The sequence below is a fragment of the Schistocerca gregaria genome, chromosome 8, assembly GCF_023897955.1.
Source record: "Schistocerca gregaria isolate iqSchGreg1 chromosome 8, iqSchGreg1.2, whole genome shotgun sequence".
NCBI classification, from domain to species: domain Eukaryota; kingdom Metazoa; phylum Arthropoda; class Insecta; order Orthoptera; family Acrididae; genus Schistocerca; species Schistocerca gregaria.
Genome location: NC_064927.1, coordinates 428051438 through 428076464, shown reverse-complemented (window position 1 = coordinate 428076464; position 25027 = coordinate 428051438). Strand labels below are relative to the sequence as shown.

General features: G+C 43.5%; 1 protein-coding gene across 3 annotated transcripts in view; it reads right to left on the bottom strand.

Annotated features, from left to right (window-relative positions):
* LOC126284338 (uncharacterized) overlaps positions 1-25027 on the bottom strand; it is a 285882-nt gene that overhangs the window by 201816 nt on the left and 59039 nt on the right. For all 3 annotated transcript variants that reach the window (XM_049983188.1, XM_049983187.1, XM_049983190.1), the window contains exons 5-7: positions 21803-21955; positions 15571-15702; positions 7764-8081 (exon numbers count right to left, since the gene is read on the bottom strand). In XM_049983188.1, the coding sequence (XP_049839145.1) occupies positions 7764-8081; positions 15571-15702; positions 21803-21955 (603 nt within the window). The remainder of the gene's footprint in view (positions 1-7763; positions 8082-15570; positions 15703-21802; positions 21956-25027) is intronic.

The window sequence follows — 25027 nt, the reverse complement described above, 5'->3', positions numbered from 1 at the left end:
TTCTGCTGGAAATGTTATGGCTACGGTGTTTTTCGATTCCGAATCACACTTGCTTGTGGACATCATGCCAAGTGGAACCATCATAAATTCAGATGCATATGTGACGACACTGAAGAAACTTCCAGGTCGACTGAGTCGTGTTAGACCACATCGGCAAAAACAGGACGTTTTGCTGTTGCACGACGATGCACAGCCACATGTCAGTCAAAAACCATGGAAGCGATCACAAAACTCGGTTGGACAACACTGAAACCCCGCCTTACAGTCCTCACCTGGCCCCATGTGACTATCATCTCTTTGCGAAACTGATACACTTTCTTCGCGGAACAAGGTTTGAAGATGATGACTCCCTTGTGCACGCTGCCAAACAGTGGCTCTAACAGGTTGGTCCGGAATTTTACTCTGCGGGTATAGGGGCGTTGTTTCCAAGATGGCGTAAGGCAGTTGAGAGGGATGGAAATTATTTGGAGAAATGAAAATATTGTTTCTAAAGGACATACCTACACACTGTAAAACTTTCAAACATGTAGAATAAATGGTGGGTCTTTAAAAAAATAGTGTGCATTTCTTTTGGAGTGACCCTCGTAGTTACTGGGAGCCATCGATAGCTGCTGAAACTTGAACTGCTATGGGTTTTTTGACAATATAAGTCAAGAAGCCTCAAGTTTGTTCCTATACTAAGACTTGTCTGTTTCATAAACTATTGACCTAACTAGCACTCATTTGTTAATTTAAAAACTATTTCAGGATTCCATCACAATTTCAACTACGTTAGAATGATAGTGAGATGAATATTTTTCTGAACTTTGCTGTGTTTTGACAAAAGAAGCAGATTTTAATGTGGCAACAATAAAAGTTACGTATTCGTCAAAACTCTTCAGACTCGTTCATGAGTCAATGTCTCCTCAATTGCTTTCTTGGTATGGCTGACAAATGCAGACCAGTCCTGTCGTGTAACATTTTCAGTGGCTTCTTTGTCAGTATTTCAGTCTCAGAGAACGTACACTTCTCGTTCCTTTTTGCCACATTACTTTTCACCTATGCACATGCACTCTGTCGGATTTAAATGATCATGATCAGGAGGATGCCTGATTAAAGTATGCCCTTCACGTTTAGCCAGTTCGCCGACCTGGTAGCATGAAGTTGTAGTAGGGCACTACAAGTTCTATTAACTTCGCTTTATACATGTTAGGTTCAACTTTATCTCATGCAATATTTCTTTGTAGCCAGAGTAAAACATCCCTTTTCTTTCATTGCATTGTTGAAAATTTATTCATTGCAACGGTGTGATATGGCGCTCTGTCCATTACTATTGTAAAATTACGGGGTATGTTTTCAGCACAATGGTATCTTCCCAGCTGGTGAAAGGTGACCCTGGACGACATTTTTATTGCAAATCTCTTATTCAGATGTAATGCGCTGTTGCTATTAATGCAACGCATCACAAAACACTTGTTCACGATACATGACGACTGCAGAACATTTCAGTGCCATAAAATACGACTGTACAACAACATCTGACGAACGTTAACGCATCTGCTGCGTGACACTACATGGTAACGTTTACGCGCGGTTTGGCAACAGGGGCGCTTTAACAGCCGGACCTCTGTCTGCGTGGCAGAGAAAGCAGGCTCGCCATTGGTGTTGCCGGGGAAACGGCGTCACGTTCCTCTCTGGTCAGTCAAAAGTCGCAACTAATTTTAAACGCACTATAATGAATTATACTGGTATTATCGTAAACACGTTTTCAAGTCCTGACGTCTGTGCAACATTGTCGATTCTGTTGCTGTCTACTTGTTTTCTGACCACATTGTTTCGTTGTTATTTTCGAAGTAACAGTTGTGTGATACTTTATGTTCTGACACTACATTAATAATAGTCAGGAATAAATATGGTTTAAAAAACTACCTTGAGCAGGGTGGTTATACAAAACTTACGCGGCAGGCCCAGAAGATTACGAATTGTTAACACGCAATTGCGCGGTTCTCGTCGACGGGTTCTCTCCAACGTGATGCAGTACATCTTCTTCAAATTCGAACCTGCGGCGTTGCCATGGGGCACCATACTCCTACGTCCTCACTGTCAAGGTACCTTTTCCTCGGAACCGCTGCTTGACTTGCGAAAAACGTTCGTGTTACAGCCGAATAGCAGCTCTCCGTAACATCGAACCTCTCCGTATGCAATAAACGCATCCGCATGTTCCGAAAACGTGTACCGAACCATGTTTACTGTACTGGATACTCACAGGCACTGAATGGGTCTCGCAGGAAGGAAGACGTTAAGTTACATTAGGTGGCCGTTTCACATAGCGCACGTCATCCTGCCTACCCTATTGGACATCAGGACAAACGACTCTGAGACTTTCCTCTAATCGTCAACAGATGTGGAGGCGTTACACACATTAATTGAAAATTTCTGAGAAGAGAAACGATATGCTTACGGACATGGCTTCCTGTTCAAACTGTTATGTACTCACTCCCCTCTACAAGTCCTAGAAGTTTGTAACGGGAATTGTCGAACGCTCCGTCCACATTTCTTGAGGTGTGATGTGCAAAACATGTCTCATTTGGCGTGATACTGAAGGAGCGTTAGCCATCCAAAGAAGAGTCATTTGTTTTACATATTTACAGTAGTTAGTTAATTGTTGATTTCATGCTGTGTAGATAAGCTGTGGGATTTTTATGGAAATGAAGGCGTAACTGGTAGTTACGATCTTGCCGTTCGTAGGTTACTCTCAAGGGAAACTTCCCACCACATGCCCGACCCCCCCCCCCCCCCCCCCCCTCTGATTTAGTGGTAAGAAGGATCAGTGGACAACCCGGCAAAAACTGAACATAGGTCAAGGATGAAAACAGAAAGAAGCCGTACTGAACTGCGAAAAAAAAGCAAGATGAAAACAGTGAACGCTCGAGGAAGAAGAAGCGCAATATAGAGCAACAGAGAACGGAAGTGGCTTCATAGGTAAAGTCGTTACGGTGTTGGACTGCCAAACGGGCGAGACGTATTCGAACCTCCCTCGAGCTATTTTTTTTTCTTTTATTCGCTGTTAGCTTTATACAAAATTGTTCTGTGTCGTCCGTTTGCACCTGAGAGGTATAAGATAGGGACCTATAATGACAGTCTGACGACAAGGCGACAAGTCAACAGAATCATCCACCGAAAAGCATGTCTGGTGTGTCACACACGGCATTGGTGGCAGTATGTGTGTCGTATGACACAAATCTCTTATCGACTCACCTAATTTGTCGGACTTGTAAGTGACTGAGTTATGCCTCCTTGCCCAATATTGGTGTTCGTATGAATGTGACTGTGATCACTTCCAAGGAAATGATGAAAACATAATAGACTGTCACATAAGCTGCCGCAAATGAACGCAACAGTTTCACAATAACACAGTTTCTGTGTGCTCTATCAAAACATTTGTTTTTAACGTTCTGAAGTTGCGTTCCGTTTCGGAAGTCTTGACTCTTGAATTACTTTGTTGTAACGTAGTTCACATCCGTGTATTTGCTGTTTCATTTCTGTGAGATGTCTGAGTGTTATCTCGCCTGCCCTCAGTATTCATCACATTTAATTGCGACGGTAACGTATTCTTACCTCATGACTCAATGACTCGTAGTCTGCAGGGTGTTACAAAAAGGTACGGTTAAACTTTCAGGAAACATTCCTCACTCACAAATAAAGAAAAGATGTTAGGTGGACGTGTGTCTGGAAACGCTTACTTTCCATGTTAGAGCTCATTTTAGTTTCGTCAGTATGTTCTTCCACCCACGCTCAATGGAGCACGTTATCATGATTTCATACGGGATACTCTACCTGTGCAGATAGAACATGTGCCTTTACAAATACGACACAACATGTGGTTCGTGCACCACGGAGCTCCTGCACATTTCAGTCGAAGTTTTCGTGCGCTTGTCAGCAACAGATTTGGTGATCGATGGATTGGCAGAGGCGGACCAATTCCATGGCCTCCACACTCTCCTAACCTCAACCCTCTTGACTTTCATTTATGGGGGCATTTGAAAGCTCTTGTCTACGCAACCCCTGTACCAAATGTAGAGACTCTTCGTGCTCGTATTATGGACGACTGTGATACACTAGACCATTCTCCAGGGCTGCATCAGCATATCAGGGATTCAATGCGAGGGTGGATGCATGTGTCCTCGCTAACGGAGGACAATTTGAACATTTCCTGTAACAAAGTGTTTGAAGCCACGCTGGTACGTTCTGTTGCTGTGTTTTTCCATTGCGTGATTAATGTGATTTGAAGAGAAGTAATAAAATGAGCTCTAACATGGAAAGTAAGCGTTTCCGGACACATGTCCACATAACAAACTTTCTTTCTTTGTGTGTGAGGAATGTTTCCTGAAAGTTTAACAATACCTTTTTGTGACACCCTGTATCAACTATGTATGGTATGGCAACTACTAAGACTACGGAAAGAGAATAAGCATTTCCGTGACCGGACGGAGAGTTCATAATATCGCGAAAAAAAAGGAAAAGAGCGGTACGATCGAGTTTTGAACACAGCTCCTCCCTCTTGGCACTCCAAAGCCATGACCACATACACACGACGCCATTTCGGCGCCTGTGTGCCGTATATTGCTGCACCGTTCACTGTTTCTACTTATTTTTTCACAGTACAGTAAATCTTCTTCCTGTTTTCATGCTTCCTCTGTGCCCAGTTTTTGACGGGCTGTCCACTGTGCCATCTTATCACTAAATATGAGGGGGTGTGGAGCGATGGGGAGTTTTCTTTTAAGTACCCACTGACTATGTAATCGGTATTGGTATTTTACAACAAAAGTAATTTCTTAACTAGACGTTTTGCCACTTTTTAACTAAAAATTTTGTCGATAGGATAAAATAGTTAAACAAGAAGAATGATTAAACTTCCTGGAACATTAAAACTGTGTGCCGGACCGAGACTCGAACTCGGCGGGACTTCGCCTTTTGCGGGCAAGTGCTCTACCAACTGAGCTACCCAAGCACGACTCACGCCCCGTCCCCTCAGCTGTACTTCTCCCAGTACCTCGTCTCCTACCTTCTAGTCTTTACAGAAGCTCTCCAGCGAACCTTGAAGAACTAGCACTCCTGAAAGAAAGGATATTGTGGAGACATGACTTAGCCACAAACTAGGAGGCGTTTCCAGAATGATATTTTCACTCTGCAGCGGAGTGTGCGCTGATATGAAACTACCTGGCAGATTATAACTGTTTATCGGACCGAGACTGGAACTCGGAACTTTTGACTTTCGTGGGCAAGTGCTCTACCAAGTGAGCATCCAAGCAAACACATTCTGGAAACATCCACCGCGCAGTGGCTAAGCTATGTCTCCGCAATATCCATTCGTTAAGGACTGCTAGTTATGCAAGGTCCACGGTGTACCGTAGGTCTCTAGAAGAGCGTAGCGTTCCAAAGGATTGGAAAAGAGCACAGGTCATCCCCTTTTTCAAGAAGGGAAGTCGAACAGATGTGCAGAACTATAGACCTATATCTCTAACGTCGTTCAGTTGTAGAATATTTGAACATGTATTATGTCCAAGTATAATGACTTCGCTGGAGACTAGAAATCTACTCTGTAGCAATCAGCATGGGTGTCGAAAAAGACGGTCGTGTCAAACCCAGCTCGCGCTATTCGTCCACGAGACTAAGAGGGCCATAGACAAGGGATTTACTTCCGCAAGGCGTTCGCTACAGTTCCCCACAGTCGTTTAATGAACAAAGTAAGAGCATATGGACTATCAGACCAATTGTGTGATTGGATTGAGGAGTTCCTAGATAACAGAATGCAGCATGTCATTCTCAATATACATAAATGACCTGGTGGATGACATTGGAAGTTCACTGAGGCTTTTTGCAAATGATGCTGTGGTGCATCGAGAGGTTGCAACAATGGAAAATTGTACTGAAATGCAGGAGGCTCTGCAGTGAACTGATGCATGGTGCACGGAATGGCAATTGCATCTCAGTGTAGACAAGTGTAATGTGATGCGAATACATAGAAAGATAGGTCCCTTATCATTTAGCTACAAAGTAGCAGGTCAGCAACTGGAAGCAGTTAATTCCATAAATTATCTGGGAGTACTCATTAGGAGTGATTTAAAATGGAATGATCATGTAAAGTTGATCGTCAGTAAAGCAGATGCCGGACTGAGATTCATTGGAAGAATCCTAAGGAAACGTAATCCGAAAACAAAGGAAGTAGGTTACAGTACACTTATTCGCCCACTGCTTGAATACTGCTCAGCAGTGTGGGATCCGTACCAGATAGGGTTGACAGAGAAGATCCTATGGAGAGCAGCAGTCTTCGTTACAGGATCATTTAGTAATTGCAAAAGCGTCACAGAGATGATAGATAAACTACAGTGGAACATTCTGCAGGAGAGACGCTCAGTAGCTCTGTACGGACTTTTGTTAAAGATTCGAGAACATACCTTCGCTGAAGAGTCAAGCAGTATATTGCTCCCTCCTACGTATATCTCGCGAAAAGACCATGAGGATAAAATCAGAGAGATTAGAGCCCACACAGAAGCATACCGACAATCCTTCTTTCCACAAACAATACGAGACTGGAATAGAAGGGAGAACCAATAGAGGTACTCAGGGTACCCTCCCCCACACACCGTCAAGTGGCTTGCAGAGTATGGATGGAGATGTAGATATAGAGAGCTTCTGTAAAATTTGAAAGGTAGGAGACGAGGCACTGGTAGAAGTCAAGCTGTGAGGACGGGGCGTGAGTCTTGCTTGGGTAGCTCATTTGGTAGAGATCTTGCCCATGAAAGGCAAAGGTCCTGAGGTCGACTCTTGGTCCGGAACACAGTTTCAATCTGCCAGAAAATTTCATATCAATGCACACTCCGCTGCAGAGTAAAAATCTCATTCTGGAAACATCCCCCAGTCTGTGGCTAAGCGATGTCTCCATAATATGCTTTCTTTCAGGAGTGCTAGTTCTGCAAGGTCCGCAGGAGAGCTTCTGTAAAATTTGGAAATAAGGAGACGAGGTACTCGTAGAAGTAAAGCTGTGAGGAGTGAACGTTAGTCGTGCTTGTGTAGCGCAGTTGGTAGAGCACTTGCCCGTGAGGGGCAAAGGTCCCGAGTTCGAGTCTCGGTCCGGAACACAGTTTTTATCTGCCAGGAAGTTTCATATCAACGCACACTCCACTGCAGGATGAAAATCTCATTCAAGAAAAATGAGTTTAGGTTATGTTCAAACATTTGTTGCTTGGCAGACAGTTTCTGTCACTGGACAAATTTGAAAGGGCTTAGCGGCTGCAATCTGAACAGCTTCCAATGCCACTAATAACTTAGGTTGTGTTGTTTTGGTCTTCAGCCCTGAGACTGGTTTGATGCAGCTCTCCATGCTACTTTATCCTGTGCAAACTTCATTATCTCCCAGTACTTACTGCAACCTACATTCTTCTGAATAGTTAATAGTAAAGGTCGTCTTTCTTCCAGACTGATTGCCATGGACATATTATTCCCATTATGAAGGTGTTCGATCATTTGCAACTAATTTAACAGGCAGATGTACCTATGCTGAAGGAGCTCATGAAAGGGCTAACTACTGGAAGGTGCGTACGAAAGAGAAGTGAACGCGAGCACCACACGCTAGTCTGGTTCCCACTGCGCTGTCGGCTCCCAGCTCACGGCACTCTGGAGCTGTGCGCGGCCCTTACTGAGTGTCTGTGAGTAGTCGAACTCCTCCGGTTCTGGCTGTGGCTGGCGCTGCTCGCCGCTCTGGAGCTGCATGCGGCCCTTACCGAGTGTCTGTGAGTAGTCGACCTCCTCCGGTTCTCGCTGTGGCTGGCGCTGCTCGGCGCTCTGGAGCTGCGCGCGGCCCTTAACGAGTGTCTGTGAGTAGTCGACCTCCTCCAGTTCTGGCTGTGGCTGGCGCCGCTGGGCGCTGCGCCTCAGACTAGGCCACAGACTGGCCGGCTTCAACATCACGCCCCGCTGGCAATTGCCCGAGTTACAGGGGTAGCCTGAGCCATCGGGGCAGCGGCAGGTGTTGCAGTTCTTCAGGTACGACTTCTCTGGTAGGCAGACTGGCGGCGTTCGTACTGTTGTAGTGAAGGGTTCTGAAATGAATACAACAATTAGTGACCCTTCTTCTAGTACCACAGACAGGGAAGTCGTCCTTTTCCTTCACACAAGCAGCGTTATACGTTGAGGACGCCAAAAGGAATGTGAGCTGTCATTCGGTCAATTATGGATTTTACATTGAACAAAGCAGTTGCTATTTTTTGGTTTGGTGCATAAGTTTGTAGCGCTTATCCATAAGTTTACTAAAGGCGTCAGACACACATAACAGAGACGTTAGTCATCTATAACACAGTCTCCTTTACTATTTACGACAGTCTGCCAACACTTGGGTAACTTTTCGATTTCGTGACTTTAGATATCACTTGGTTTTGAAATCGTCGAGCCATGCTTGTTGCCCATTTTTGTCTGCAGAGGAAGTTCATTGAATGTCGTTAGCTGGCCGAGGTGACCGAGCGGTTCTAGGAGCTCAATCCGGAACCGCATGACTGCTACGGTCGCAGGTTCGAATCCTGCCTCTGGCATGAATGAATGTGATGTCCTTATGTGAATTAGGTTTAAGTAGTTGTAAGTTCTAGGGGACTGATGACCCAGATGGTAAGCCCCATAGTGCTCAGAGCCATTTGAAGCATCTGAAGGTTGTTTGATAGAGGTGAATAATGTGGATGCTGAATGACCACCAAACCAAACTGCCATTTACTGTTTTTGGTCAGTCCGTCAGAATTCGGGCACACTTTATTGTGGACTAGCATCACTTTGAACTGTCTTCCTGGTTGTTCTTCTTGGACTGTAACTGTGAGATGTCTCAGTTATTAACAATAAATGTCCACTCTATTGGTTAAACCCCAGGAAATTAATTTGTAGTACACAACACCATCGCTATTGAGCGAGGTGCATAACTTTATCTTGCACACTGCTCCTTGTATGCATATCTGTTTCTTAGTTTTGGCTCAGTTATTCTTTTCTTTTCCTGATGTTAGCATAAAGACACAATTTCAGGTCACCAGTTATGATACAGGATAGGAATGGTTGGTACTGATCAAGAGCCAGTTGATGACGAGCAACCATAAGTTTTTGTGATTTTCGCTTAGAGTTGGTATCCACACATCCGCTTTTTTAACTTTCCCCATTGTGTGCAAACGTCACTGGTATGATCACAGTTCATCACATTGGTCAGTTCTTGAGTGCAGCGATAGGGATCGTTGAGGATTGACGCTTACCAATGATATTCATCAAAGTCCAAAGTTCTTTCTGAATATGGAGCGCCAACGATCCTCCTTAAAACGAGAAAACCATTTTCTTTCCATATCCTGTCCTGTGGCATTATCCCCGTACGTGGAGCAAACGTTTCTGGCTGTCTCCGCTATTGTCACCCCTATACTAAACTCAAATAGAAGAACATGCAGGAAATGTTCCACTTTCTCCACTTCATTTTCTAGTGCCCACAGTTTCACTCAATTCACAAGACGAAATGGCAATATGTAATCTCAAAACACCCACTAGATGTGATAGTGCAGAAAAGCAGTCACACAGTTACGAAATTACACACATAGGTAGAAACGTTTATACAGGCTGTTCCAGCTCAAGTTCGCTTATGTGGGGCAGATGAATACTCATGGGCACTTTAGCTAGGGGTAGGATGGGCAAACAGCTGGTATGTGGCAGTCAGGTGGCTGGTCTCTAACACAAGAGAAGGTAATGTACTATACTGGTGCATGTGGCCAAGGGCGGCTAACTGGCTCCCGCATATGCCGGATGCATATGATAGTAATACCTGATGGGTAGTCTATACTATAGTGGCTGTCAAGAAAATAGGCACCTAATGTCATTTCACAGTCCTACAGCATTTTTCTTGCCAACTGCTACAGAAAAAAGTAAATAAAAACTAACATTACAAGTAATTTTGAAGAATAATGCTTTCTTTTACTTCAACCCATGAAAAAATACAGAACGATTGCCCTATTTGGACTGAAAACAATATATAAAATTTATAGCTGCATGTGTACGTATTTTAGGTGTGGAGCTGTTCCAGCTGTGTAATGAAAAAAGTCGTTCTGTTTGTACAGTATCCAGTTACCATTGAGTCTACAAGCTGCAGTGTTCATCCATCATCCCTGATAAGGAGTAGGCTGCAGTTCAGGAGATTAGACAGGAAGAATAAATACGCAAAAATGTGAGACTTAGAAGTACACAGGGATGACGAGACGCGCTTGTAGTTCTCTACGGCTACAGATACAGCAGTAAGGAATAGCTCAGTAGCCCGTACAGTTGAAGAGGAATCGACAGCAATATAAAGGACAATCACAGAAATTGGAAAGAAAAATATAGGCACAAAGAAGTTAACTGCGAAGAAACCATGGCTAACAGACGAAGTACTTCATTTAATCGCTGAAAGAAGGAACTACAAACATGTTCAGGAAAATTAAGGAATACAGAAATACAAATAGCTGAGGATGAAAATAAATAGGAAGTGCAGGAAAGCTTAGACGAAATGGCTGCATAAAAAAGTCAAGGAATCCAAAAAGAAACGATTGTCTTACTGAGCATACAGGAAAGTCAAAACAACCTTCGGTGACACAAAAAGCAACGTTAGTAACATTAAGGTGCAACGGTAAGATTTGCCGGATGTGGTAGCAGAAGTAACAGAAGTGGATTAAGAAAACATAGGGGATCCAGTATTAGAATCAGAATTCAAGAAAGCTTTGGAAGACTTAAGATCAAATAAGGCAGAAGGGGTATATAACATTCCTTCACAACTTCTAAAATCGTTGGGAGAAGTGGCAACAAAACGCAAAACGACTATTCACCTTGGTATGTAGAATGTATTTTAGTGAGCCGTGTGGCTCGATCAGCAATGTTCCCGCCGCCGGTTTGGGTCAAGCTGTTGGTGTATTTCGCTTGCTATACGTCTCCTGTCACAAGGATCTGCGGCGGCTGGCTCCATCGAACAAACAAGAGGGTAAGGGCCTTGCTTGTGCTGTAAATTGTGGCCGGAATCGGCTACTGGGTTCTGTGCTGTTGACTTCATTTTCTTGGCCGGCCGTTGCTACTCCTACTGAGTCTGTCCTCGAATGTGTTTAATTTCAACTTACTTAGCACGCATTGTTCTAGTGAGAGCTGTATGTGATGTGATGATTAACATTTACTAGGGCCTGGAGTGCTGATACATTCTGTTTGTAGGTTGCTACTGTCAGTGTTTAATCGTCATTGAAAAACAGTTTGGCTGGTCCTTGTCCAAGTGCCGCCTGGTTATAGTATTTATATCGCAGACGTAGTTTAGTTGGTCAATTGCTATAGATATACATGGATAAAATTTCCCCTGGATATATTTTGCCTTGAATTGCAATAACATTCCTGTTACGTTTCTATCTGAAGTAATAGTGTGTCTGAGAGACACGTGTCTAATTCTAAGTGAATAGTTTCATAAATTATTACGATTTACTGAGAGGCCAGTTGTTATTGTGTGTTCAAATAGGTTGAAACTGATTCTATTAATTAAAGTACATGAATTCCTTCAGTGACAGTATGTGGATTTTATAATTAATTCTGATTTAATCACAAATTTAAGTGTGGCTATTTGCTGTAAGTCACCTTGTGTTTTGTGTCGGGATTAGGGAGGGGGGGGGGGGGTGTTACTTGCATTTGATTTCGTTTTATCGGGACTTCTGCTGTTTGTCTTGGTAGCGGTTGTGGGGTCCTGGGTTGTGTCCTGCTTGTGCTGTTGTGTATTTTCCGCCCACTTTGCCAGCGCCTTCCGGCTGGACGTGTGTCCAGTTCGCTCACGGCTTGATGTATAATTGGCCTTATGCACATAAGATAATAGATTTGTACTGCTTAGCTGATGTTCATTAATAGGTTGATTAATTCTACGGATGGTGTGCTGTAATGAATTATTGTGTTTCTAGTTAGTTTAGGCAGATGTCAGTCTGTTGTAGATACCCACTAATTCTGGGATTTTTCGTGCCTATTCGTGACCGTTGCTGCTTCCGTTTGGGGGGTCCATGCCGAGCCTGTATTGGAAACAGCTGAGTGAGCGTGCGTCCGCTTCTGGGAGTAGTTTGTTGAATCCTACGAGGTTGCTTGGTCACATGAAATTTTATATTTTATATTCTACATTGTAGGGTGCCTGCCATTTACGTGACATGGTTGTGTGTCATGGTATCTGATTTGTTGTTGCCTCTACTTGAATTACTTTGGTTCAGAAACGTGTGTGAATTCCTAAGGGACCAAATTGCTTAGGTCATCCGTCCCTACACTTACACACTACTTAAATTAACTTAAAGTAACCTCTGCTGAGAAAAACACATACACATCCATGCCCGAGAGAGGGGCCGCGCAGACCGTGACATGACGCCTCAAACCGCTCGGCCACTCCGCGCGGCAATTACTTTGGTAATAACAGTCACCGCAGTAACGCTACACTACATGTTCTCGTTAAATTTTAGTTAATTGTTCTTCAGGTTCATCATAGTTTTTGAGTAAATAATTTTAACTCATTTCACTAAATGTGTAATAGGTCATAAGTGCAGTGGTTTATGAATGTTTAAGTTTTGAAGTAACTGGATCTCATCTAAGTGGTAAATTTAAAGATGTGTGGTAATTTTAAAAATGTGTTGTCGGTTTTATTCGTTATTTGTCTTGTTTAAATGTGACAAATAAATGTTCAGTGCAACTGTCAATGGTGACAGCCTGATGTGTCACTTGTTCCAGTCCTACCACCCCACAGCCTATTGTGCTGAGCTTTTGTCGTCGTGTAAAAGGCTGAATTCCATGCTGTGCTGACACATCACTGAGGACATACCATCTGCCTTTCGTAAAAATATCACACACAGAATTCCAAAGAGTGCAAAGGTGGTACGTGTGAGAATTATCGCACAGTCAGCTTAACAGCTCATGCATCCAAGTTGCTTACATGAATGATATACAGAAGAATGGAAAATAAAATTGAGGCTGTGCTATATGACGATCAGTTTGGCTTTAGAAAAGGTAAAGGCATCAGAGAGGCAATTCTGACGTTGGAGTTGATAATAGAAGAAAGACTAAAGAAAAATCAAGACACGTTCAGAGGATTTGTCGACCTGGAAAAAGCGTTCGACAATGTTATATAGTGCAAGATGTTCGAAATTCTGAGAAAGATAGGGGTAAGCTATAGGGAGTGATAACAGCCAAGAAGGAATAATATGAGTGGACGACCAAGAACGAACTGATCGGATTAAAATGGGTGTAAGACAGGTATGTAGTCTTTCCTACCTACTGTTCCATTTGTACATCGAAGAAGTAGTGATGGAAATAAAAGAACAATTCGGAGTTGAATTAAAATTGAAGGTGAAAGTATGTCAATGGTACGATTCGCTGAAGACATCCCGAGTGAAAGTGAAGAAGAATCAAGTGATATGCTGAAGGGAATGAACAACCTAATGAGTACACAATACGGATTGAGGGTGAATAGAAGAAAAACGAAAGTAATGAGAACTAGCAGAAACGAGAACAGCGAGAAACTTAACATCACGACTGATGGTTACAAGGTAGATGAAGTTAAGTAATTCCGCTACCTAGGCAGCTAAACAACAAGTGACGGAAGGAGCAAGGAGGACATCAAATGGCAAAATGGAAATGGCAAAAAGGGCATGCCTGATCAAGAGAAGTCTACTAGCATCAAACATAGGCTTAAGTTCAAGAAGAAACATCTGAGAACGTACGCCTGGAGCACAGCATTGGATGGTAGTGAAGCATGGACTGTGGCGAAACCACAGTAGAAGAGAACCATATCATCTGAGATGTGGTGCTACAGGTGATTATTGAAAATTAATTGGACTATTATGGTAAGGAGTAAGGAGGTTCTGTGCAGAATCGGAGAGGACAGAAATATGTGGATAACGCTGCCAAGGATAAGGGAGAGGATGATATATCAGGGAGTGACTTCCATGGTACTACGTGGTACTAGAAGGAGCTGTAGAGGAGGACAGAGATTGGAATACATCCAGAAAATAATTGAGGACACAGTTTGTAAGTGCTACTCTGAGATGAGGAGGTTGGTGTAGGAGAGGAATTTGTGGCGGGCCCCATCAAACCAGTAACACACACAAAAAAAAAAAATATTCCACCACAGGTGCACAAGCAAACCTTCCACCACCTGCTCCGTGGACGTCGGTCCGTTGAGTGGCGTAAGTATATTACTAAATGAGTCGTGATTCCAAATGCCGTAGAAAAGGAAGATGATGTAAAGAAGGATGCAGAGTCGGTGAACCAATACTATACTACAGTGTATGTGTTGTTCTCATGTATTTTACAATGCCCTTCAGATACTCATGCACAGTATTTGTATTGGATGTAGACTAAAGGGTAACTTTGAGAGTTTGGAGCGGTCTGGAGAATACTCCCAGCGCGCTGACGAAGATCAAGGAGACCGTTCGTGTCAAGTGGACGATCTGGTTCACGTCACGGCTTGAGCAAAACTTTACGCTGTCACGAACGCATAGTGCAGTAAAAGTTTAGTAGTATCCGCGAATGCGAATATGATTCTTGTTTATCAGTGAACCATGTGTCAGATTATTATCGATGTTCATTTCGTTTCTCCTGTCTTAGTAAGGATATCAGATTAAAAAGAACAGTTGTGGGCTACTTTTAGTTAACGTCTTCCTGGCAGAATCCATATTAGATCAAAGAGTATTGTTTCACGTAGCCTCAACCGCTACTATTTATTTTAAACATATTAGTTAAGCGACTGGCTTACTTCCGGTTATCTTTTTCTACCAGGACTCCTTTAAGCTAACTTATTGTTAGACACTCCTTTATCTTGACCAACGCATTATGCTGTTACTGCTCCTTTACTGACAATACAATGTTCCCTGCCTCATTTTATACTGCAGAGTCTGTAACATCGAATAGTAAATTCCGCAGTACAAGGGGTGCCCGGGTACTTTTGTTCACATAGAACATTTACCAAATAAAATGAACAGCTTTAGATCAGAGAGAAAAGTGATGACTCTTAGGACGACACACTGCGATTATGAGTGTTTCTTGTTAGCGTGAATTAGTGGAGGATTTATATAAGGAACTGAAGCACAGGCAACCATGAGGTGTGCCCGAGAAAACAGCTTGACTGCTCACCACATTCGACGCAACGTGGTTCAAATGGTTCAAATGGCTCTGAGCACTGTGGGACTTAACATCTGAGGTCATCAGTTCCCTAGAACTTAGAACTGCTTAAACCTAACTAACCTAGTGGACATCACACACATCCATGCCCGAGGCAGGTTTCGAACCTGCGACCGTAGCAGTCGCGCGGTTCCGGACTGAAGTGCCTAGAACCGCTCGGCCATAGCGGCCGGCTTAGCGCAGTGTGTCTGGTGCCCGGGCATTAGAAATGGAAGAAAGCGAGCAAAACTCAGAGATGCTTAGTAAGCATGGCCAAGTACGCAGCACAACGTGATGTAGACTGTTAGCTGTGCTGGTGTCTTTTTGAAGCTTGAAACCATTTGTTGTATTTACATTTCTAGGTGTACTATGTCTAACGAAGATACTCACTTGGTTGGCCTACATTTGGCTGGCAGCCTGGCGGTCTGCAAGTGTTGCAGTTCTTGAGATGAGACTTTTCGCCCAAGCACACGTAGGACTTGGTGGATGTTTCTGTTCGTAGTTCTCTCTTGTATCTCCGTCCTAGAACAATAATGGAAGTCAGTTAGAAAACATTGATTTTAGTGCATAAGATTTTATCTTGAATGCCTAACACGAAACCCCAGTCCAACATTTCCCAAATACTGTGGATAAGTTCATCATACGTTGTTGATATTGTTGTTTGTCTTCAGTCCAAAGACTGCTTTGATGCATCACTCCAAGCTAGTCTAAACTATTCAAGTCACACTTCCTGAATCTACATACTATATGCAAACCTTGGTCACCTTCCACAATTTTATTCCCCCTTGCCCCCCCCCTCCCCCACCCCTACACACACATTACCAAACGAATTATTCCTTAGAGCCTGAGGATCAGTCCTATCAACCTGTCATCTAATTCATAAGATTGTGGCATAAATTTGTTTTTTCTGCAGCGTAGGTCAATACCTCCTCAATATACCAACCCAACTAACCTTCATCATTCTTCTGTAACACAGCGTTTAAAAAGCTTCTGTTCTCTTCTTCGTTGAACTGCGTATTGTTCACTTTACAATTCCGCAGGAGCCTACAATCTACACAAATACCTTCAGGAAAGAGTTCCTAACATCTATATTTACACTCCTCGAAATTGAAATAAGAACACAGCGAATTCATTGTCCCAGGAAGGGGAAACTTTATTGACACATTCCTGGGGTCAGATACATCACATGATCACACTGACAGAACCACAGGCACATAGACACAGGCAACAGAGCATGCAAAATGTCGGCACTAGTACAGTGTATATCCACCTTTCGCAGCAATGCAGGCTGCTATTCTCCCATGGAGACGATCGTAGAGATGCTGGATGTAGTCCTGTGGAACGGCTTGCCATGCCATTTCCACCTGGCGCCTCAGTTGGACCAGCGATCGTACTGGACGTGCAGACCGCGTGAGACGACGCTTCATCCAGTCCCAGACATGCTCAATGGGGGACAGATCCGGAGATCTTGCTGGCCAGGGTAGTTGACTTACACCTTCTAGAGCACGTTGGGTGGCACGGGATACATGCGGACGTGCATTGTCCTGTTGGAACAGCAAGTTCCCTTGCCGGTCTAGGAATGGTAGAACTATGGGTTCGATGACGGTTTGGATGTACCGTGCACTATTCAGTGTCCCCTCGACGATCACCAGAGGTGTACGGTCAGTGTAGGAGATCGCTCCCCACACCATGATGCCGGGTGTTGGCCCTGTGTGCCTCGGTCGTATGCAGTCCTGATTGTGGCGCTCACCTGCACGGCGCCAAACACGCATACGAACATCATTGGCACCAAGGCAGAAGCGACTCTCATCGCTGAAGACGACACGTCTCCATTCGTCCCTCCATTCACGCCTGTCACGACACCACTGGAGGCGGGCTGCACGATGTTGGGGCGTGAGCGGAAGACGGCCTAACGGTGTGTGGGACCGTAGCCCAGCTTCATGGAGACGGTTGCGAATGGTCCTCGCCGATACCCCAGGAGCAACAGTGTCCCTAATTTGCTGGGAAGTGGCAGTGCGGTCCCCTACGGCACTGCGTAGGATCCTACGGTCTTGGCGTGCATCCGTGCGTCGCTGCGGTCCGCTCCCAGGTCGACGGGCACGTGCACCTTCCGCCGACCACTGGCGACAACATCGATGTACTGTGGAGACCTCACGCCCCACGTGTTGAGCATGCTCTGTTGCCTGTGTCTATGTGCCTGTGGTTCTGTCAGTGTGATCATGTGATGTATCTGACCCCAGGAATGTGTCAATAAAGTTTCCCCTTCCTGGGACAATGAATTCACGGTGTTCTTATTTCAATTTCCAGGAGTGTATTGTCAATTTATATTTAAAAATGCCTCGATTCATTACATTCGTGCAGAAGTAGAGTTTTTAGTGGTTTCTCTGGCTCACCTGGCACTGGAGGTGAGATTTTGCCACAAAACCAACACGTACCACTCGTCTCCATCTTGCGTTTTAAAGCGTTATGGTGCCTACATTTTGGATCCGTCCCCCGTATGATGACTAACGTACGATTAACATAGTCACTTAATATGTGGTAATCAAACACAGCCTCACCAGTAGCCTCCCGCGTTTCACATGTAAAAGTAGGTCACTCTGTTTGTCGTACAGCCTCTATATGACACCGTTGTTGTGAGTCTTGAAGCCTCTTGTAAGCTGACAGTCGCGTGACGCCCAGCGTCTAAAATGTGACGGGCAGGTTGTGACTGTTCTACTGTCTCTGTAGCTCTTATGCCACCGGGCGTTCTGCATCCGACCTCGTGCAGACATGGGATTGCTCTGAGAGTTGCTAGATTCCAGTGACTTTCACAGCTTGAGCTCTTACTACTAAGGGCTAAATCACACTTAAGTTTGTGAGACTTATAATAAAGCACTCTGTGATCAGGTCCCAAGTGCCCCATCGGGACCATCCGACCGCCGTGTCAACCTCAGTTGAGGACGCGGATAGGAGGGGCGTGTGGTGAGCACACCGCTCTCCCTGTCGTTACGATGGTTTTCTTTAACCGGAGTCGCTACTATTTGGTCGAGTAGCTCCTTAGTTGGAATCACGAGGCTGAGTGCACCCCAAAAACTGGCAACAGCACATAGCGGCCCGGATGGTCACCCATCCAAGTGTCTGCCACGCCCGACAGCTCTCAACGTCGGTGATCTCACAGGAACCGGTGTATCCACTGCGGCAAGACCTTTGCCGAGTCTTACAATAGTTCTTTTAAATATGGTACTTGGGATTATCCTCCGACTTGATTGTTATATCTCCACCAAAATTCTCCAGCTATGCCGGGTAGCGTAGGAACTCAGTATCGTAAACCACGCGCACAATTACAATGGCTTTGCATTGTCACGGAGTAATCTTCAGACACTAAGAGTCGACGAACATCGTGCCAGTGTCTTCTGCATGTCACTCAAGTATAACATGTTTAAAAATGCTAATAATACTCACAAAAGTACATATTTCTGAAGTAGCCTATGTTCTTCGTCAGCGTTCAAGCTATGTTCGCATCAAGTTTTTTTCAATATCCGTACTCCGGTTTAGTCGCGAAAGCGTATCAGACAGTTACTTCCGTGTTTGTAATATTAGTCGTTTGACTAGGGCCTCCCATCGGGTAGACCGTTCGCCGGGTGCAAGTCTTCCGATTTGACACCACTTCGGCGACTTCCGCGTCGACGGGGATGAAATGATGATGATGATTAGTACAACAAAACACCCTGTCTCCGAGCGTAGAAAATCTCCAACGCAGCCGGGAATCGAACCTGGGCCCTTAGGACTGACTTTCTGTTGCGCTGACCACTGAGCTGCCGGGGACGGATATTATTACAGTATATGGAGTTTGCTGCCCAAATTGTAAAAGCCAGCTTCGAACAACTTACTACAGGCCGCACAAAAATAGACATTCTAGCTGAACAAATTTTTTTCGGAAGACATGTGACTTTTTGAAGAAAGTGCACATATACGAAAATTACAATTAGCAATGCTACCTTTAGGCACATGTACCAAACAAGAAATATTATGTAATGACTTAGTGAATATTTTAGCTTCTACAGATAAGAGGGTACATATATACATATTCCTTCAATTTACGATGGAACATTCCATTATGTTGTCAAAGCTTTTGTTTTTCTCCTTGAACCTTAAATGTCTTTCTTAATTTCTCATTGTGATTATTCACACCTTGCTCAATGTAATTTTAAATTTTTTTGTGGAATCTAAAATTTAAAAACCTCTCTCACACCATCCTGACTTAGCTTCACTGATCAGGATAGTAAAAACATGCGTACGTTAAGGGAATTTTCATTCACAAAGCAGACTTACCACATTCACACAGTTCAATACCGTTCTATCCTGATTAAATTGAGCTTAACTTAAATTCCATAAGGCAGTGAAGCAATTTCAAAGTCTTGGTGCGACGAAAATTGTCAGTCGATCTCCTGGAAACATTTGTAATAATTATTAACTTTCGGTGATCACATGGGGAAGGCCGGAGATCTGCTGGTAAGACCGTGTTAGCCTATTTATTTGATGTAACTGGATATCTTGAGCATACAAAACGGCAGGTTCGTCCAGTGTACTTTAGTTTAGTTCATGCATTAAATTCCTTCTCATACAGAATCTCATCAAGATGGCGACAAGCTCAACAATACATACATATATATCCTCCTTCTTTCACGACTAATCGGCAAGAATTCCTTCATTCTTTTCATAAGAGAAAACATAGATAGCAGAGAAGCTATTCCATGGAGTAAATGGACGCTCCAAGGAATAATTGAGCTTGAAACTACTTTGCATTCATAATCGGTAAGATAAGAAGAGATATTTCGAGATATGTACTGAGTTATATAATTTATAAAATTTCAGAAAATATCGCGGAGAGACCACTGCAAGAGACATTACGTAATGATTAAATAACGTATGTGATAAGTTACAATTATGTCCCACTGCCTTCCCAACTACTGCTTTTCTTCCATGCCTTTCAACTTTTTTTCCTGTAATCTGGCTTCTGTACAAGCTGTAAATAAATTGAAGAGCCAAAGAAACTAGTACACATCCCTAATATAGTGTAGGGGCCTCGCGAGGACTCGGAAGTACCCAATACGACGTGGCATGGACTCGAATAATGTCTCAAGTAGTGCTGGAGGGAATTGACACCATGAACCCTGCAGGGCTGTCCATGAATCCTTAAGAGCACGAGGGTTTCGGAAATCTCTTCTAAACAGCACGTTGCAAGGCATGTTCGATAATGTTCATGTCTGGGGAGTTTGGTGGCCAGCGGCAATGTCAGAAGAGTGTTCCTTGAGCCACTCTGTAGCCACTCTGGACGCATGAGGTGTCACATGTACTGCTGGCATTGCCCAAGTCCGTCGGAAAGCACAATGGACATGAATGGATGCAGGTGATCAGACAGAATGCTTACCTACGTGTCACCTGTCAGAGTCGTATCTAAACGTATCAGAGGATACGGAAGTGTTGCACTTGTCTCGTTGAACGATTCTCTTCAGTTGTCGTTGGACCCATTCTTGCATGATCTTTTTGCGACCGCAACGATGTCGGAGATTTCATGTTTTACTGGATTCCTGATGTTCACGGTACACGCAGTAACTGATCTAACAACTGCGCCAGGCACTTGTATTATATAAGCGTTGCCAACCGCAGCGCCGTATTCTGCCGGTTTACGTATATCTGTATTTGAATCGCATGTCTATACCAGTTTCTTTGACGCTTCATTATAACTTTTCATTCCCAGTATTTTATCCCTGCTTCCCTCAGAATTCCAAAAAGTGTAATCCAGTCAACGTCCTCAAAAGCTTTATCGAAATCTATAAATGCTATTAACATAAGATTGGCTTTCTTCAGTGCTTCTTCAAAGTTAAATCGTTGGTTGCGATTGGCGTCGCGTGACTCTGTATTTTTTCGCACGCCAAACTGTTCCCATTATGCTGTAAATACTTCGTGTTAGTATGTACCAATAATGACTTATTAAACTGACTGATCTGTAATTGTCGCAGCATTCATGCCAGTATTCTTTAGTACTCGAATTACACATTCTTCCTGAAATCTGACATTATATCGTCTGTCCCATATATCTCGCACACCAGTTGGAACAATTTTGTAGTGACTGGCTCTGCCAAGGATCTCAGTAATTCCGAGGGAATGTCGTCCTCTCTATCAAAGCAGTGCATAGATACGCTGAGCTTCCCATACTATGTAACTCCTACTATCTGGCGGAACCTGGTGAGCGCAACGCTTGATTAATGAGTTGTAACGTAGAAACGCAGCGTTTCCAAGCCCATGTTCATATGACATAATTTCTTGTTCTACGTATGAGGAATGTATCCCGCAATTTGTGTCGTACATTTTTGTTACACTCTGTATGTAAACAGCTTCTACTGGTTGCGTGTCACAGCTATTACATATGTGATTAAGACATTGCTGTCTGTCGGAAATACACGCGTGGGTTGAATTCCTGTCATTGGTTTCTAACTTTTCACCAGTTTGGAAACAAACAGTAGTTTACAGCTAAGCAACTGGCCATCGTATGACACGGTGAGCTTTCGCGCTAGAATAACGCACGCTTGCCTTTCACGATCACCTTACTATAAACTTAAAGCGGGGAAAAATGAAGGACCTTGTCTGCAGGCGGGGTGATCGTTGATCGCTGATGATGGGCAGAGCGTCGGATTTCGCTCTGGCGGGCAGTTCATGTTGGTGCACTTCCACTTGTGCCCGTGGCACAAGCAGACGTTGCAGTTAACGAACTTGATGCTTCCAGGACGGCAGTCTGCGAACAGAAAGAAACAAAAACATCACAGCGGTCTCACAAGACTTCCTCACACGTGAGGCCTGCAATTGGTGGGATTTGTGACGTCACAACATTGGTTTCACGTTGCCAAAAATTCCCATGCGTCAAAGGCACATTAAATCCTGCCCGACACAGACAGTGTGTGAACCAATAAGACGCAATATCGATTTCAAACTCACAGTCCGAACCCATCACCCATCGCAAGGCTCAGAAAGCTATAGGTATATTTTGTGCATTCTGTATTAGAATCTACAAGATGCGAAAAGACAATGTTTCAAGGCCTCGGAGACTTGAAAACAGTATATAAATTTTTTTGGTACAAGTTCCTTAAATTTGGGGAGAGGGTAAGATTTCATAGTAATTTGGGGAAAATATGGTAAGATTTTTCGTACGGTATGGTAGGGTATGGTACGGTTTTCATACACTAAACTGACGCGAAAGTACGGAGACAAACGTGACAGAAAATTAATACTTTCAAGAACATTGTCACTTGTTTCTGTATAGCGTCTGCAACGTTGCATTGGCTTCGTAATTTCGGGATCTATATTCAGCTGAGTGAGCAGAATTTTTTTCACTCTTCATGAATGTTAATCAGTTTGTTCCTTGTTCAAATGTTGTGAATAACAGTTTCTCTATGAGGATGTCGAATACTTTGATATTTCCAAAATGTTTCCACAATATCTGCTTCTGATTCTGTGTCCATGAGCTCACAGTGTGTGGCCGAGGGTATCTCTAATATAAATATTATTTTCCACTCTCCAATTTCCCCCTTTCACTTCATTTTCCGAATGGCTCATGAGCAGCTCGATTGTCGATAAGATTTCGTATGACCCCTAATTTCTCAGATTTTGTTGTCGTGGTCATTTCAAGAGATATACAGTATCTTTTAAATAACATCCGGACGCCCATCTCCGAACATTAATTTGGGGCCGGCCGGAGTGGCCGAGCGGTTCTAAGGGCTACAGTCTGGAACCGCGCGACCACTAGGTTCGCAGGTTCGAATCCTGCCTCGAGCATGGATGTGTGTGATGTCTTAGGTTTGTTAGGTTTACGTAGTTCTAAGTTCTAGGGGACTGATGACCTCAGAAGTTAAGTCCCATAGTGCTCAGAGCCATTTGAACCAATTAATATGGAGCATGTCGACCCTTTGCTTTTACTATGGCTTGAACATGCTGGAGACACTGGGGCATCTGAATGTCCGTGGAGGAGTGACGGACCTTTCTTCCTCAACAGCCTAAACGAGATGAGGAAGAGATACTGGACGCCGGGGTCTGGAGCGAAGTAGACCGTTTTAACTTACCCCCAAATGTGAAACATTGGGCAGGCCAGTTCATTTGAGAAACGTTTCTGTCCACAAACCATTCCGCACAAATTCTGATTTATGACAGGGTGGATTGTCATGATGATACCAAGAATCATCAACTCCCAACTGCTCCCCTACTGAAGGCGGTACACAATCTACATCTACATCGATACTCTGCAAATCACTCTTAAGGGTGGTAGGACGTCAAACGGGCCCGACTTGGAGCAGGAGAGGAACCACAGGACATTTTATTTTCTACTGTCTATACTTTTACAAATAAATTTATAAAACTTTGTCAGCATGACCAGGAAGGATTCAGGATTCACACTTATAGCAGAGGATGTGCAAAAACATAAGAAAATAAATTTTTATTTAGATATGAAATTTCATCATTTTTTCACTTACTGTTGACTGCATTTGTTGCTGTAGATACATTTTTCTTCACAAGTAAGAGAGATTCTTTGAGGAATTTTGCACAGCATACAAACCATACTTGCAGGTGTATGAAACTCTAGAATTTTCCAAATCTATTAAAAACTGTAGTAAAAATTGAGATAATTAACTACAAAATTTGATTTTTTCTAAACATAAAGCTTAAAACGTAACAGCTCATTAAGTTTGTCATAAATGGAATAGATTCTAGAGTTTCAGACATCTGTAAGTATGGTTTGTGTGCTGTGCAAAATTCATCGAACAATCTCTCTTACTTATGAAGAAAAGTGTGCCTATAGCAACAAATACAGCCAATAGTAAGTGAAAAAATTATGAAATTTCACATGCAAAAAAAATCATTTTGTTATGTTTATGAACTCCCGCTGCTACTAGTCTGAATCTATAGACAGTGGAAATTAAAATGTCCTGTGGTGCCTCTCCTGCTCCAAGTCGGCCCGTTTGACGTCCTGCCCCCCTTAAGTGCCTGGCAGAGTGTTCTTCTAACCATCTTCACAATAATTCTCTATTATTCGAATCTCGAACATCTATATCTTTCCGTGCGAGCTCTGATTTTCTTTATTTTATTATTATGATCCTTTATCTGGCGTCAACAAAATATTTTCGCACCGGAACGCCTTTGTTTTCATGATGTCTCCCCCAAATCCTGTAATATGTCAGCGACAGTCTCTCCCCTATTTCTCGATCATACAAAACGTGTTGTCCTTCTCTGAACTTTCTCTATGTACTCCGTTAGTCCTACCTGGTAAGGATCCCAGACCGCGCAGTAGTACTCCAAAGGAGGACGGAAAAGAGTACTGTAGGTAGTGTCTTTAGTAGATCTGTTGCATTTTCTAGGTCTTCTGCCAGTAAAACGTAGTCTTTAGTTTGGCGTCCCCACAACATTTTCTATGTGTTCTTTCCAATTTACCAGACCTGTTCGGAAAGCAAGGTCAGATCGGGCGCGAAATGAAAACGACAGTTAAAATTAAAAAAAATATTCGTAACAGTTAGCCACTCTTTCCAGCTACCTCTCTAAAGATTCGCCGCTCCGACTGAGACATTTGTCGTGGCGTTGTGCCAATTTTCCAGTGCACTCGTCACAGAAGGCAGCCGCCTGTGCTTTCCACCACTTCTATACGCTGGTCTGACCATTCCTTTTTTGTGCCAAAATATTGTCTTCATAGCCAGCGGTTCTTGTGAGCAGAGACGAAGAACGCAAGGAGCCAATTAAGGGCTGTACTGTGGGTGATCACTCACATCCCATCTTGCCCCTCCAGAATGAGTCTGAGAATTGTCCTGAAGAAAGAAACCCATGA